This window comes from Uloborus diversus, chromosome 7, assembly GCF_026930045.1.
Source record: "Uloborus diversus isolate 005 chromosome 7, Udiv.v.3.1, whole genome shotgun sequence".
Classification (NCBI taxonomy): domain Eukaryota; kingdom Metazoa; phylum Arthropoda; class Arachnida; order Araneae; family Uloboridae; genus Uloborus; species Uloborus diversus.
In genome coordinates this window covers 29,841,798-29,856,634 of record NC_072737.1, presented here as the reverse complement: position 1 = coordinate 29,856,634, position 14,837 = coordinate 29,841,798, and the positions used below count along the sequence as shown (strand labels likewise).

The 14,837-nt window shown below is 30.0% G+C and overlaps 1 protein-coding gene across 1 annotated transcript in view; it reads left to right on the top strand.

The window, feature by feature from the left end:
* LOC129225910 (protein farnesyltransferase/geranylgeranyltransferase type-1 subunit alpha-like) overlaps window positions 1-14,266 on the top strand; it is a 28,097-nt gene extending 13,831 nt beyond the window's left edge. Inside the window, exons 5-9 of the mRNA XM_054860443.1 lie at window positions 3,818-3,928; window positions 7,204-7,365; window positions 7,730-7,792; window positions 8,783-8,951; window positions 14,064-14,266. Of these exons, the coding sequence (XP_054716418.1) occupies window positions 3,818-3,928; window positions 7,204-7,365; window positions 7,730-7,792; window positions 8,783-8,951; window positions 14,064-14,201 (643 nt within the window). The 3' untranslated portion in view covers window positions 14,202-14,266. The remainder of the gene's footprint in view (window positions 1-3,817; window positions 3,929-7,203; window positions 7,366-7,729; window positions 7,793-8,782; window positions 8,952-14,063) is intronic.
* The last annotated feature ends 571 nt before the right edge of the window (window positions 14,267-14,837 follow it).

The window sequence follows — 14,837 nt, the reverse complement described above, 5'->3', positions numbered from 1 at the left end:
TAGGTAAGTCATAATCATCTAAGTCTAAATGAGACAGTTATTGTCAGTATTGAAATCTGAGTAATTCAGTAATCAGAAGTTTTGGAAAAATTTGCTGAAATTTGATAAAAACCGATAAAAACCTTACACAGATTGGTAAAATCGTAAAAATCCTCTAACTGTAAAAACTGATAAATTTTCGTTACAATTACAAAAAACCAAGCAAAAAGCTGCAGGTAAGAGTGAATTACATGCAGGGCCGGATTTGCCTTATAAGATAAACAAGCTATAACTTAGGGCCCCTGCTTTGAAGTGTGCCCCTAACTCCCAAAAAATTGTGATTCGTTCCTTAAAAAAATGGAAAGTGCTTGAAAAACTAATTTCATTTTCAAGTACTTGAAAACCTTGAATATTTGGAAACGTGTGGCTACAAACCTTAAATTTAAAATTTTCTAACAAATTGTAGGGAGAGGAATGCCAAAATGTGTCAAATTTAGCTCCTTGCTACATCCTGCATCAAAAATGCAAAAATCATGATTTTCGCGTTTGTAACATATTACTTGAAATAAATTTTTGTGACTCACATGCTTCATATCTTGCTATTTATTTAATCCCGAATGCAGAATTTTGGAAATTCTTTTGTATTGATTGCTTTTATCTTACTTTTACTGCATATTGCTAATCTGTTTAGCCCGGGAAAAAAGTGATACATTACCCCTATTCCTTTTCGTTTTCTGCACTACTTATAATTTAAAAAAAGTTGTAATGAGAAATTTAAGTTTATTTTTCCTTTTAAACTTAAAATAGCCGTTTCTTACAAAGTTTGAACAATACTGTACAACTGTATAATCTACTACTAAATTTCAGAGACTGGAAAGTGCAAATTATTGATAGGTTCTAAAATCCCTGAAAAGAATTGGTGCAGTATAGCCTACCAGGGTTCTTGAGCCAAAAACCCAATCTAACCAACCAAACCTTGAAAATAATTAGACAAGTCTTTGAAACTCCTAAGCAAAGTGTGCTTCAATTTTATTTCTTATCAAGTGTATAAATTAAGAATTGTTCAAATGGGTAGTATGTTACTCTCTTGATACCTATTCTCTAAATCTGTGCACCATTTCTTTTAAAGTATTAACTTGCATCAGAAAGCACTTTTAAAGCATAAAACTTTTTAAAAAAATATTTGCCTATTATTTCCAATTAATCCTTATAAGCCATCAAAATGCAGAATTTTATATCCATTTTATATACTTTCCTCCGGGGGAATAACCCCCGGGCCCCCTAAAATTAGATATTCTATATCCCACTTAAAAGGGAGCCCTGCGTCACTCTCTTAATACCAGCCCCCTCTCTTTTAAGGTCAATTCAAAAAGGACAGCATGATTACACACAGTAATGAAAACAACACATAAAAAAGTAAAGAATGGCCTTATGCATCACAGAAAACAGACAGAAACGTGGGAGAAGGGGGGAGGGCAATTAAAAATGTTGCACCAAAAAAAAAAAAAAAAAAAATCCTGCCCCCCCAGGAACTCAGTCCTAAATCCGCCTATGAGCTATTGTTATTTTAACAAAATCACAGTAGTTGGTGAAATGTGTCACGGTTTGCAATTAAAAAAAAATATTATTTAATATCAAAAAAATATTATTTAATATTAAAAAAATATTAATTTAATAATTTTTTAATTTTATATTTATAACTCATATAAAAATTTGTGTTTTTGCAAAATTTTTACAAATCTAAACTGTGTAGGTTTTGAAAATTTTACCTCTCCTGTATTAGAGGCTTCTATTAAAGAAGCTGTAAACTTCATCTTTTCAGCAGCTATTGATAAGCTGTTCCGTGAGTTAACTCATTTCATAAAGCATGTAAGCAGAATTTATTAAATAATTGTCAAACTGTAAAAATCATAGCTTGTAGATTTGTACCTAAACTGATATGATTTGAAAGACCTTGAAGACAACTACGTGGAATAAGATAGAGTTATGGAAAGCTATCACTTTTAAAGCTAACTCATATTAATGAAATTTTAATGATCTGTTTGAAGGCAATTTTATTATTTCTTTTAAAAGATGTATTCTAAAGTGAAACTTAGCTGAAATGGGTTCTTTAGAAGGACATAAATATTTTTGAGATAGAACTACCTCTTTCTTCTGCTTTGTCATGATCGCTACACCAGTATAATAGTTTGAATATTTGATTCAGTGGCGTTTGAAAGACTTCGGTTTAGATTGCTGATTTTTCTTAACATGTTTTTCTTTTCATCATTCATTAAAAAATTGAAGAAGTCAGCAACTATCATCTTTTAAGTAAAAAATACATTCAATTAAAGTATGTGTTTAAAAAAAGTTTTAATAATTTTATTTTTCATGTCTTTTGTTATAGTTTGTTTTTCAAATTCATTCATCTTATTCATTTTTAGAGAAACTTTTGTTTTATTTAAAATGTGAATTTTCTTACCTGCATTAAATTGGAATATTTATTCACTTTCAAAATCTTTTCATTTCTTATTTTACTGCTATAACTTGTCGCAGGGTTCGTACGCTCCGAGAAAATCAGGAAAAACCTCAAATTGTCAGGGAAAATGACATAGTTAAAAATGTCAGGGAAAAGTCAGGGAATTACTTATTATCATAAATTCTTCATTTAGTTGCCATATTTGGTCATTTGCAAGTTAGAAGTAGACGTAAATTTCCAAAAACAGAATTGGATGTTTATCTCAATGTAATCTATTGAGAAAAACATAAAATGTGCAATAAATTATGAATTTTTAAAAATTAATTATTTTCTATTAATGAAAAATTTTATTTTAATGTAAGCATCTTTTAACACAATATGAAGGAAAAAAAAAACTGATTATTGGCATCGGTCTATGATTGGCAGATGTTGATTTTTGTTATTATGCATTTTATCGTAGGACGATCAACATAACAAGTCAATTATATTAATACTGAAAAATAGCTTTGTATTTTGCTCAATATGTTGGTGTTGCATACTAATAAGAAAAAAAAGTGAAGTATCGTAAACCAAAAGGGGATGCTAAAAGATTACAGCAAAACGCTAATATTACGCATGACACGTGGCATCGAAGAAATGCAAAAATAAGTTGAAAGTACTTTTTTTTTAATCAGTAGCAAATTAATGAAAACAATTTTTGAACAAAACGTAAAAAAAAAATTAATTAATTAATTAAATTTTGAGAAAAAAAAGGGAAAAGTTATAAGATTCTTTTTTTTTTTTTAATATAAGGGGAAAAGATTAATTCTTCCACATTGCTACTTAAAACAAATTTAATTATTTTGAAAGCATTGTTATTGAAACTTAATTTTGAATGAAGTGAGTAACCTGCAATTTTCTAAAAAACGACTTGGAAAACCTGGAAAAGTCGGGGAATTTTTTGTAACTACAAGTGTATGAACCCTCTGTGTGACAAACGTCTAGACATTGCTCTCGCCCCAGAAAACCCCATATAAATTATCATACTCAATACAATGTACCATTTCAGAATAATAGTCTTTTTAGGTATTTTCTCTTGCTGCGTACTGTTTAGTTTGTTTTTTTTAGCCCTATATGTAAAGCTTATTTTCATTACCCATTCAACTTTTGTAACTAAAATATCGATTATAATTTGAATACTAGTCACTTAAAATTTCGTTTTGCAACATAAGAATATCATTGCTTTATTGTTTGTATTTCTTTTTATTACATGTGTCAGCATTATTATTACTGAGTTATGTTTTTGCATTTATTTTTCTTCTCAGTTCTTTTACTTGAATTTTTTGAACCAAAGAAAATGAAATGGGAAAAGTGTAAAAAATTTAAACTGTATGCTTTCAGGCATCATCGTCAAGTGCTTGTGGAATGGCTTCAAGACCCTTCAAAAGAAAAAAAGTTAACTGAACGAGTTTTATTTGATGATGCAAAAAATTATCATGCCTGGCAGCATAGGTACCTTTTCTTGTAATTTTCTAAAACTTTTTCCATTAAAATTGACTTGTAATTAAAAAAACAACTACTTAATTGTTCTGGGCAGGATGAAGGAGTAATCTTTATGTATTTAGCCACCTATAAATTTAAGAAAGAAGGAAAAACTGATGTATTTCTGTAATACGACAAGAGTTGCAAAATTTCTGGAAACTTTAAGGTAGTGAAAAAAAAATCATTTTTTCTTTCTAGAAGAGAGAATAGGAGAAAAAAATGCAAAAATTATTTTTTTTCTCAAATTTTATGTGTTAGGTAAATGTGATAAATCCAGTGATTTTGTATCATCCCCAGTAGTGCTTGCAATACCCGAATACCAGTATTTTGAGCAATTTCGTCATACCGGTATTTGCTGAGGTAAAATACCAATATTTTTGGTAAAAGCTAAAAATAAAAAATAGTGTCAGTTAAAGAATTTTCAATTAACTTATAAGTATCTACTTATAACTTATTAAGTATCTACTTATATTTTAAATATAGATTTCTTTTTCCATGATCTAGAATGAAAATCAGTCTATTGATGGAAAAATTTGGCTTCAAAAACACAATCTAGTAGAATGTCATGAAATAAAAATAACTGAAAGTCTCGCTATTTAGCTTTGTACTTGGCAAGGTAATTAAGAAATTATATCGTGCCTTGAAAATTTGCATAGAAGTAAAGCATAATCAACTTGAAACATATTTTCAGATATTTACATAATTATAATTGCAAAGAATTTTGAAAAGAAATCGAAAACAAATAAGAGAAACTAACAAGATCACATTTTGACAAGTTTATTGGAAATTTCAAACCAAAGGGCTAATAAAAAGCAAACACAAACCTCTCCTGCTCAAGAGAAAATGATGTTAATTTTGGAAAGATATTGTCTCTCTGAAAAAAACTACACCTAACTATAAATTAAAAAAAAAAAAAAAAACCTATTCACAATGCAAAAGAAACAGGCACACATACAAAAGGATTTATCCAGAAAGTAACATGCAAGAGATCGAATTATGTCAAGGTGAAGGACTTTTAGACAATTGGAGGAAGTGTATCGCACATTGGTAACAGTACTACCGACCTGTGTGAATTTAGGAGTATTTTAATCTGTAGAAAAGTTGAGCACTAAAATGAGCTTAGGAACAATTCAATAGTTTTTTTTAACTTTTATTTATTTTTTATTATGACATTTGTTCCTTCATTTTATATTGATTCACAATACGTTTTCACAAATAATACAATTTTTGTACCAAATTACGAATTATTTTCGCAACGAAATAATATGTTTTCAAGCCTTTTTTGTAAAATTTCAAGTACCTACTGGTATTGATGCCAGTATTCCGGTATCACATTTTAGAAATACCTTACGCAAAATTCTTAAACAAAATGCCTTTTTATGCTAGAAATCATTGTGGAATGCTGAATATTTGAACATACGAAATATAAATGTTTTACCATGAATAATAACGAATTGTCATTGATAAAACAGGTTTAAATTATAAGGACAACTAGTGTATTGCCCTGAAAACCACCAGTAATCAATAATATCTCCCCTTTTTTCAGTCATTTTCATCAGTCTTGATGTCATGGAAATTGAAGAATATTCTTGGAAATTTTTATTGTAACTTTTTCGATGGAAAAAATAAGTTCTTGTTTGTTTCGATATTGAATACAATTTTTTCATACTTCAGGTGCCAGAATACCTCACAAAGTTTCCATTAAACTTATATCGAGCCTTTTGTCCGGCCACTACAATAGCTCTATGAAATAAGCACAAAGAAATCATTTTGAGGTTTGAGAAACGAGTAATTAAGAATTATCCTGCTGGAACTATTGTTGTTTAAACTCATAATTAAAGGTGTTTTTTGTTTGAAAATATATTGCTCAGTACATCAACATTACTTTCTTAATTCATTCTGCCCTGCACAAAAAATATTTCTCCAGTTTCCCTCCGTTGAGAAACTTCCTCAAACCATTACTGAGTCGCTTCCAAATGTACGCTTTGAGATATTTTTTTTCCTTCAGAGAGATTGCGTACCAGAAGCAGCACAAACCATCTAGTCCACCTAAATTAAACTGATTCTCATCAGAAAATATTACATAGTCCCGCTTTTTATCCATAACAATGCATTTTTGGCACGCTCAACCCTTGGTCTTTTATGAACTTTTTTAAGAGTCAGTTAGTTTCACATCATGAAACCTTTTCTCTTTTTGTAAAATGTTGAACAATTCAGGAACAGCATCAAAACTTGAATTCCCATTTAATGTCTCATTATGTTTGTTTTTTGGAGCAAGCTTGTCTAATTATTATGTGTCTCACTAGCACAGAAGCAGAAAAATTCCTACCTGTTTGTCTTTGTGGTCCTTATTTGCCAAGATTTTTTAGAAAACTCTAAATGACCAATCTCAGATGACCTTTTCAGATTTGCGGTTATTTGACGTACAGTAAGTTGCAAAGTTTTTCAATCAACCACTTTCTTTTTTTCAAATGCTTTGAGTTTAGTACTTAGCGGTATGACAGTTAAAATAGAATGTGACGTCTCCAATTGTTTGCTAAGCATTTATATCCTTACATAGTGCAGTGTGCAAAGCAAGAACAAGCAAATTTTGTTTTTTAGAACACACAAATCTAATTGTACTTATAATTTTGTCCATATTACAGGGATGTCTAAATTAAAACTTCATTCTATGAACACGAAATGCTAATGTATTTCCAATAAAAGAAGTTAAACATGTTTCTATTATCATTAGTTTCCAGTCATACAATTTGCATAGCTTTCCGACCAAACACAGTCAGGATTTTAGGGATTTTTCTTTTGTTTTTATAATTTTGACTACCACTCTATCAACCAAACTTTTGAACCTATGTAAGAAATTAGCTGCTGACTTTCTTAGTTAAAAATACCAAAAAATAATCCAAGTTATTCGAGTCGACATTCAACCATTAATTTGGAGTAAGATGTGAATTCTGACGAATTTTTTCGACAGAAATAGGAATTTTTTACAGGGCAAAGTGAAGAACTTTTACTTTTTTTTATACAATTACAAATTTACTGCAAAAAAGAAAGAACAATATTTCAATGCAAAATATATTTTTCTTTCTTTATATACCGTAATTTTCAAAAAAAATGTTCAATTTATGCATTTTGAAAAAGGTAAGTTATAACTTAAATATTCCACATTGCACTACTATTACATTCCTCTAAATATTCAATAGTTTGTGCTTTTCAATCAAGTATGATGGATTTTTCTTTCTTTTTAGACAATGGGTCATTAAACAGTTTAATTTGTGGGAAGATGAGATGGATTTCATCAAGCTCCTCCTTGAGCAAGATATTCGTAACAATTCAGCGTGGAATCAGCGTTTTTTCATTGTTAGCCGATTTCTCAAACTAACTGATGAAGTTATTAGTCAAGAAATCAAGTTAGTCATCTTGCTTTTTTCAGTTTTTTTTTAGCAATTAAAATTTCTACTTTACTGTTTTTAAATTTTATGTTTATATTATTGTCAATTTTAAGTTTCTTTAGTTGCAATGTACAAATAATCTAAATGATCATAGCTAACTTAACTAGATTTTGGCCTAGAATTTTCAATGACTGCTATTTTAACTAGTAATATCCATTTTTCTGGATAGTTATGGAACAAATACTTGCTTAAAGTCATTTAATTAATTATTTTCTATTTTATATTGTTTTCAGTTAAATGAAAGAATATAATAATTTCTTGCAATGTTGTACATTTTCATGCATTTGAGTATATTATTTTTATGCATTTCATTATTTTACAGGTATACATTAAGTGCAATACAAAAAGCACCTAATAATGAAAGTCCATGGAACTATTTAAGAGGGTAAATAATTTTGTATGGTGTTATATTTTATATCATTTTTGGGATGTTCTTTATGTTTTCTATAATTAGTGCTCAACATTTTACATGTATAGTATTTCAGATCATAAACTTACGAATAACATTACTTGTTTATTTTAAGTAGGTGCTGGGCTTCCGTTGCATTTTTTATTCTCTAACAGGACATATGTTTTGGTCCCTAAAAGTCTTTTTTTGACTAACCAGGAAGCCATATGGAGTAATAATGTAGTTAAATGGTGTTTATTGTCAAAATGGACTAACAAACATGTTGGCTTATCACTCGTTTGACCTTGTTTGCCCATCATCATAATAATTGTATGTATCGAATATAATCAGTGGTTATATATTTTGTTCGATTCATCCATTTTGTCCAACTCTTTTCTGCTGCCCTGACCTTTTACAAAAAAACTGGACAAAATAGTAACCCTGGTTACTTATTACTCCCCAAAATGTTTGCCCCAATTTATTTCATGTTTTGGAAGGGAAATACAAGGGGAAAATATGGGGAACCTCTGCTTGAGCATAGAAATTTGAAGTGAAAAAAAAGTAATGTTGCAAAAAAAAAAAAAAAAAAACAATTTAAAAAACTTTATTTTTTTGAAACAAGGTCAAAGGTTAACCTTTATTATTCAAACTTATGCTTTAATATTGTTATTTAATGTATCATTTATTTATGCTTTAACCAGCTTCAAATGAGTTAGTGAAAAGCAAAGGGATGCAAGTGGCAAAATTAAAAATTTGGAGATAACCAGTACAAATGGTAGGTGAACCTCTCCTCTGTCTTGGGGCAAGAGATTGTACTAGTAGCCCTGATAGGTGCTGCTATACAGCATGATTTAGAAACAAATTTCAATAAAAGCCTACCTAGGATCTGATCTTTAAACGTGTTTTACTCGAAACTTAAAATAGTCCACTTGCATCCCTGCCTCAAATGTCTAATTTAATTTTAATGGTGATATGTTTACTTTTCAGAATTTTACAAGATAAGGGATTATCAAAATTTCCTGAAGTTACAGAATTCACAGATAATTTATATAGTCAAGGCTGTCGCTCTCCACATTTGTTAGGCTTCATTATTGATGGCATTGAAGAAAACCTTTTAAACAATGCTAATGAAGAACTTTGTTTAAAGGCAATAGATGTATGTGTATTTCATGTTCTTCAGTTATAACTTAAAAGGTTGCAGTAACTGAATATTTGAATTTTATTAGAATTTATTTTCTGTATATTATGGAAAATAGAGTTAAATAATATTTTTTATTAAATGTAATTTTACTTTTTTATTTTTCATTTAAGGATAAAACATTTTATTTTTAACTAGATTCCTTTTCAACTTATAAACATTCCCAGTTATTCACAGAATTGGGTAGCACATGTACCGTGGATCAAATTCGCGCATAACCCATAAAGTTTTTAAATAAAAATAATATTTTGTTGTAAGTCGATTTTTTTAATTATAAAATGATAAAGTTTTTGTCATTAACATTTGAAATATTAATTCATACCTTCTAATTTAGTATTAATTTAGTTCATATTAAGCTTATTTGTATTTTAAATGTTTTTTACAAGCTTGTTTGTATTTTAAATATTTTGTACAATAAATCAAGTACATGCAGGGCAAAGAGAAATACAGTCAATTCGCGATAATTTGAATCTAAAGGGACTGACCAAAAGCTTCGACTTATTGGAAGTTCGACTTACCGCTAGTTTCATAGGTAAGCAAGTGGGAGTGACTGTTGGCGCAGGAATAGTGAGGGGAGATCACGTGACTGCAACCTTCCACAGAAGACACTTTAACAGAGCTGCATTAATTCTCATAGGGATTTGAATAGTCGTCGATTTAAATTTTTTACCTTCTGCCTGAATTGTTTTAGCACATTTTTTTTCTGCCACCCGCAAGCGCATAGTTTACTGATTCATGGATAAGCTTTTTTTTTTTCAATTTCTACAGTAAGTTCTTGAGTTATGCCGATTTAAGAATGGTTCTAAAGCGCTCTCATAGAATAGCTACAGAGGGAGAAAACGCGGAAATTCCAAAGATCTCAGTCACGTGGTATACGGCGGCAAAATTATTTGATATTTCCCCCCGGATATAAGACTGTCGATTTTACTCCTGCTTCAGCGCATACAATAGCGAATGAATAGAAGGGCTTGTCTATCTGTCAATGGTTTAAGGGCTCAACAGGTGTTCTCCTTCCTTTAGAGGTCTATTCTGCAGGAATTGCAAGTGAAGGTGAATGAATTTTTCTCTCATAGTCACTTGAATTATATGTATATTTCTTTTTTATTTCGTTTTTTCGAAATAAATTTCAAGTCATCTATGAAAAAACTTGGAGTTAAAGGAAGTTAACTTCGAGTTACTGAGAATAATTAGCATGGAATTAAAGATAAAGGGATCGGAAATGGATAAAAACTTCAAGTTATAGTAATATTCGACTCATCAGACTTCGAGTTATTGCAAATTGACTGTAGTTTGTTTTGTTTACTCATTCAATCATTCACTAACTCACTTACATATCCATTTATTAATTAATTCATTTACATTCCTTCATTTAGTAATTCACTTATTTATTCGTTTATTTATTTATTTTCTTATTCACACTCTCTCTTTTACTCACTCATTTATTTTTCTTCATAATTTAGTTAATTTATTTAATTATTCACTTATTATTTCAGTATCTTTTCATTTATTCATTCAACCTTTTATTTACTGATTTATTTTATCAAAAATATTTTTTATAGTCAAATAGAAAATATTTCATTAGAAAAATATTTGATTTTTTACTTTGCCCTATGACAAAAAAAAAACTTTTTTTTTTTGAAGTTGCAAATTTACTGCCAAAATTTAAAAATCCTGTTTCAGTGCAAGTTTTATATTTAAAAAAAAAAAAAAAAAACAATGATCTTTCTTTATGTTCTGTAATTTTCAAAACAAATTTCCAATTTGTTCATTTTGAAAAAGCTCAGTCATCTTAACTATTTCATTTTGGCCCTCTTTCCCCTACATTACTACATTATTCAATGAAAATACATGTAGTGGGTACATAAAAAAATCATTGTATTTCATGTACCAATGTACATGATGAATAATAAAGAAAAAGTGTATTTCAGATAATTCATTCGCTAAACTGCACCTCACTCTTCTGTGCAATATGTAAAACAAGTCACAAACTTTAAAATTTACAGTTTTTTTTGGGGAAAAAAAATCTATTTATTTCCTTTTGCAAAACCACATTTTCTTCATTCATGATCCCTTTTTTCTCTATTACTTCATTTGAGATTGCTTGATTTTTCAGTTAATTGAGTAAACTATTCTCCCCCCCCCCCCCCCCCCCCCCGAGAGACTTGCAAATAGTATGGAGTTTACTGTAGTTCCTTTTTTTAAATTTATACATTTTGGTATTTGCATTGTTGACTTAAAAATATTTTCTTTCCCCAAATTGTTTTGATTATCCACTGTTTCTTATCATCTTATTCAATTACTTCTATTTTAAGAGTCACTTTTTTTAAAGCTGGACACTTTTAATAGTTGATATCTTCAACGTTTGTAAAAATTTCAGGATGTGTTAGCTGTACTAATATAAGAAAAAGTGAAGTTTATTTTTTTATAAAAAACTGATTTGTTTGTCCTTGAGTTGGGGTCAAAATTTAAGGTCATGAAAAAAAAAAAGAGCTAAATATATGATTGCTTTGCTTCAAAATCAATGAGTGAACCAAGCCAATTCTTTTAAATGTGGATACTTCTTGACACTAGATACATGCTAGCATAAATACTTTCGTGGCTCACTCATGACTTTGAGGGCAAAGGTCAATTGAAACTGCTTTTTTAAAATATTTTTTGCCTTGTTTAGGCCCGGATATCTGCTAAAGCCATGAGTAACCCCCAGAAATAAGTATATGATTAACTACTCACGAGAGTATAGTACAAAGAAAAATATAAAATAGCTTTAGTTTCTCTTGGCTTTAGTAGTTAAACGGTCTCAAGTTGATGATTTTTTAAAAATGGCCGAGTTTAGAGGTCAATAACTTTAATTACGACGGGTCAATAACTTTGGGACACAGCTCTAGTTATAGTCCTAGTGGTGTAGTTTAAGGTCCAGGTTAACCCATGGCAACTAATAAACTTTTTTAATTACGCGGTCTCAAAGTTGATCATTTAAAACAAAAAGAATCAGTTTTAGGTCAATTACTCTAAAACACCCGAGTCAATAACTTTAAGCAAGAGTTGTAATTATGCTCTATGTGGTGTAGTTTTAGACTCATGTCAGAAAACCATGAGATCTAATCATCTTACTTAATTAAACAATCTCAAAAATGATGATTTCAGTATAAAAGAGCTTTTTTTCACTAGTTTATATACGTGCTACTCAAAATGTTATGAGCTCAAACTCGCATAATTACTAGAATTAATCAACAGCCTAATGTACTTTAAGCTCCCAAAATTTCATGCTTCCAGTATAATAAAATTTTCTGTAACCTTGACAACAACATGGCAATTCTTCTCACAAATCTGATCCACCATTTTGGAGCACTATTTTGGCGACACTAGATCCTCAGGATTCGGCTCTCAGAAGCTGAAAATTAGCATCAGGTTGATTTCAAAGACATCTCTACGCCTCTATAAAATTTCATCCCATTCGGGGATGATCAAGCAGGGACAGTTTGAAAAATAAGGTCAGTTGACGTGGAATCACTCTGATGTAATCAGTATGCACATTTTACCTGCATCTTTTGTTATTGTCTATCAAACCTGTGTTTTTTTTTCTTTTTCTTTACATTATATTTATATTTTTACTTTTGAGCCTTTTTAATAAATTTGTTGATTTGTAAAAGTTTATTACTAAGTAGTGTATATGCAAATTCTACTGTAACTATGAACTCAATCTCTTACCCAATTGCAATCCTCTTCCTAAAATATAGCATTGATTTATGATCATTTTAAGGTCAAAAATAACAAAAGATGCATGTGAATTGTCACAATGTTATTTATACAAGGTGTTTCCGCGTCAACTGACCTAAATTTCTCAAATTGTCCCTGCTTGATCATCCCCAAATGGGATGAAATTTTATAGAGGTGTAGAGATGTCTTTGAAACTAACCTATGCAAATTTTCAGCTTCTGAGATCCAAATCCTGAGTATCTATGATTTCCAAAATATAGTGCTCCAAAATGGCAGATCAGCTTTGTGAGAAGAATTGCCATGTTGTGGTCTAGGTTACAAGAAATTTTATAACACTGGAAGCATGAAATTTTGGGAGCTTAAAGTACATTTGGCTGTTGATTCGTTCTGGTATTTATGTGAGTTTGAGCTCATAAGATTTTAATAGCACGCATATAAACTCGTAAAAAAACGCTCTTTTATACTGAAATCATCATTTTTGAGACCGTAAGATGATTAGATTTCATGGTTTTCTGACATGAGTACAAAACTACATCACGTAGAGCATAATTAAAGCTCTTGCTCAAAGTTATTGACTAAAGCATTTTAGAGTAATTGACCTAAAACTGTGATTCTTTTTGTTTCAAGTGATCAATTTTGAGACTGCATAATTAAAGTTGATTAGTTACCATGGGTTTCTAACCTGGACCTTAAACTACACCACTCGGACTATAACTACAGCTGTGTCCCAAAGTTGTTGACCCGTCGCGATTAATGTTATTGACCTTTAAACTTGGGCATTTTTAAAAAATCATCGACTTTGAGACCATTTAACTATTAAAGCCAAGAGAAAAGAAAGCAATTTTATATTTTTCTTAGTACTATACTGTGGTGAGTAGTTAGTCATATACTTATTTCCGAGGGTTGCTCAAGGATTTAGCAGATATCCGGGCCTAAAATAATGCAAAAAAAGTAGCTGTTTCAATTGACCTTTGCGCTCAAAGCCATAAGTGAGCCCCCAAAATATTTATGCTAGTATGTAGCTAGTATCAAGTAGTATCTTTATTTAAAAGAATTCGTTTGGTTCACTCATTGCTTTTGAAACAAAGCAATCATATATTTAGCTTTTTTTTCTCACGACCCAAAACTTTGACTTCCACTGGTGGGCCAACAAGTCAAATTAGAGAGGAAAGAAGATTCACTTTTTCTTATCACCATACTAGTAAAATATCCCGAAAGTTTCAGGAAAATTGAAGGTGTTAACTATCAAGCCTCCATTCACTTTGTCCAGCTTAAAAAAAAAAGACTCTTAAATGTTCTCTGTCATTTTTCTTCTGATGATTTTTTTAATGATTTTCTTCTTTCTTGTTTCAGCTTTGTAATTCTTTAGCTACTAAACATGATAAAATTAGAAAAGAATATTGGAATTTTGTTGCTAGAAATCTAGGAAATTTATATGGACCTGAAGAAGCTCATTCACATGTTGGTAATGCAAGTGGAGATTCGACTTAATAATTACTTATTAATTGTTTACTTTTGTTAAATCGACATTTCATCCTTATTTGCTTCTGTGAAGCTACAAAATGTATTCTTACTTAATTAGCACAAGTTTTGTCATTAAATAATAATTATTTTTTATATATTTTTTCTTTTATTTGAAATGTTGAAGGCATTTTGAAAAACTTTTTTAAATGTAAAATTTAGCTATATCAATTTGATCAATCATTTTTTTTCATACATGTTTTCACACCTATGTGCACAACTTTAACTGTAACAAATGCTTATATATAATTCAAAACATGAGATGTGACACCAAACTGTTATTGTTGCACTATTGCTACACAATATGAAATATGACACGCTAAGCAACTCAATTTTTTATCAATGGGATTTTATAATTTTTACCTACTCTTGACTTGAGAAATATATTTTCAAGTTTTGTATGTATGAATAGTGAGTTCACTAATATTACTTGTGAAATTCATTTCAAACTTTCTTTCTCGGAAATTCTTTTTTCTGTGAAACTATTGGTGATTTGATTAAATGATAAAATGTTAATCCATTGGTTTGCTCAGTAAGTTACTGCCCTATAGCCAAGGCTAAGGCAGAGATACATGAAACACACCGCCAACTCAGTCAATTCCAGCG